General features: G+C 32.7%; 1 protein-coding gene across 1 annotated transcript; it reads left to right on the top strand.

Annotated features, from left to right (window-relative positions):
- Positions 1-412: 412 nt before the first annotated feature.
- LOC131935235 (ribosome biogenesis protein NSA2 homolog) lies at positions 413-1,282 on the top strand. Its single transcript, XM_059291603.1, has one exon. The coding sequence runs from the start codon at positions 458-460 to the stop codon at positions 1,238-1,240; it is 783 nt and encodes a 260-aa protein (XP_059147586.1). The 5' UTR covers positions 413-457; the 3' UTR covers positions 1,241-1,282.
- The last annotated feature ends 679 nt before the right edge of the window (positions 1,283-1,961 follow it).

Genomic DNA, 1,961 nt, shown 5'->3' with positions numbered 1-1,961 from the left:
AATGTATCCTTAGGATTCGATACAATGTTGCATATATTTTTAAAAAATGTTTTTCATTTTCCGATGCTAAAAAGTATTTATCAATATTTTTTTTCATATTTGGTTATTATATAAGGGAAGTAATTACCTTTTGAATAAACCTTTTTGGTACATCAATTTTAAAACAAAAAAATCAAAATTAAACCTATTTGTAAAATTAGACAAAAAACTAAACTAAAGTGCCTCAAATACAGTGTAAACAGTTGTAGATGTGCGTTATTTATATGTTTAAAATATTACTGGTATTGCAAACATAAATACATCAGCAATGTTTTTTACTCATTTGAAAATCAAGCGAAGATATCATCTAAACAATGTTCCTTTCCAATGTCTATGTTTTGGACTATTATTATTATTAACTATATAGGTTGACTTGCTAAACAGCGAGTCGGGTTTTCAGAAATAAAAACAATCCAAAATGCCTCAAAATGAATATATTGAATTACATACCAAACGCCATGGAAGGAGATTTGACTATGAAGAGAGAAAGAGAAAGAGGGAAGGCCGCAAGCCTCATGAAATGGCAGAAAAGGCCAAGAAACTTAGGGGCATCAAGGCCAAATTGTACAACAAAAAGAGGCATTCTGAAAAAATACAGATGAAAAAGACAATCAAAATGCATGAGGAAAAGAAAACCAAACAGAAGTCAACAGACAATGATTCTAAATATGGTAATCCAACATATCTGTTGGAGCGTGAGAATCAGATTCGTGCCAAAATTCTCTCCAATACCATCAAACAGAAGCGCAAAGAAAAAGCGGGCAAGTGGGATGTTCCAATACCCAAAGTTAGGGGAGTTTCAGAAGCAGAGGTGTTTAAAGTTGTCAAAACTGGAAAGACAAAAAGGAAAGCATGGAAAAGAATGGTCACTAAAGTCACATATGTCGGTGAGGGATTTACAAGAAAGCCTGTCAAATTTGAGAGATTTATAAGACCTATGGCTCTCCGTTTTAAAAAAGCCAATGTGACACATCCAGAGTTGAAGGCCTCATTTTTCCTTCCAATTATTGGTGTGAAGAAGAACCCCAGCTCTGCCATGTATACAAGTCTTGGCGTTATAACTAAAGGAACAGTTATTGAGGTTAACATAAGTGAATTGGGTCTTGTTACAAATGCTGGAAAAGTTGTGTGGGGTAAATATGCACAAGTCACAAATAATCCAGAAAATGACGGTTGCATTAATGCTGTCCTGCTGGTTTGAATGTGTATTATTTGGGGGATGGGTCAGATTCAAATAAAATTATTACCAAACTTAAAAAGAAAAAAAAAAAAAAAAAAAAAAAAAAAAAAAAAAAAATTAACTTTATAGAAAAATACATTTGTATTTCCCATTTGATTTTAGAATAGAAAATGTTCTTCAAATTACCAAGAAATATGTACATTGCCATCCTTTCTTGGTAATGTGTAATGTGTGGCTTAACTATTAAAAATAGAGCGCATAATGTGTTGAACCATATGCATGTTTCGCTTACACCAGAGTACCAGATATATAAGGGATCGTCTAAACATGACGACATATAAGGAGAGGGGAGGGGGTAGAAGAGGAGGGTTTGGTGACGATGTAGAGAAAAAAAAAGCGTTTTTTTGCAATAAAAAGTGGAAAATTATTTTTAACTTGTATTTTGCATTGTTAAGAAACTCGAGTATATTTAAGATTTAAGAAGAAAAAACATAAAAAAAAAACCCACAATAAACAGTTGTTTAATGTAATTTTTGAGGGAAGGGTTTGATAAAGGGAGGTGTGATATAACTTTAGAGAAGGAGGAAGCAAGTATTAACCATGACCACAACAAAGGCAGAAGCTGCCTATCCCTAGATTTTTAAAAATATCTTTAGTATTGACTAAACCTTCAATTTTAAAGTCAACTTCATGATGGTGCCGATGGTCAAGAGCCAACAACAAAAGCTGCTAAATATTATGA

Source organism: Physella acuta, unplaced genomic scaffold (assembly GCF_028476545.2).
Source record: "Physella acuta isolate Inbredline_101_S28 unplaced genomic scaffold, ASM2847654v3 ptg000138l, whole genome shotgun sequence".
NCBI lineage: Eukaryota > Metazoa > Mollusca > Gastropoda > Physidae > Physella > Physella acuta.
The sequence above is the reverse complement of the archived record's forward strand: the minus strand, read 5'-3'. Positions and strand labels throughout refer to the sequence as shown.

Coding starts and splice junctions, on each gene's coding strand:
- LOC131935235 (XM_059291603.1), top strand. CDS start 458: ATGCCTCAAAATGAATATATTGAATTACATACCAAACGCCATGGAAGG.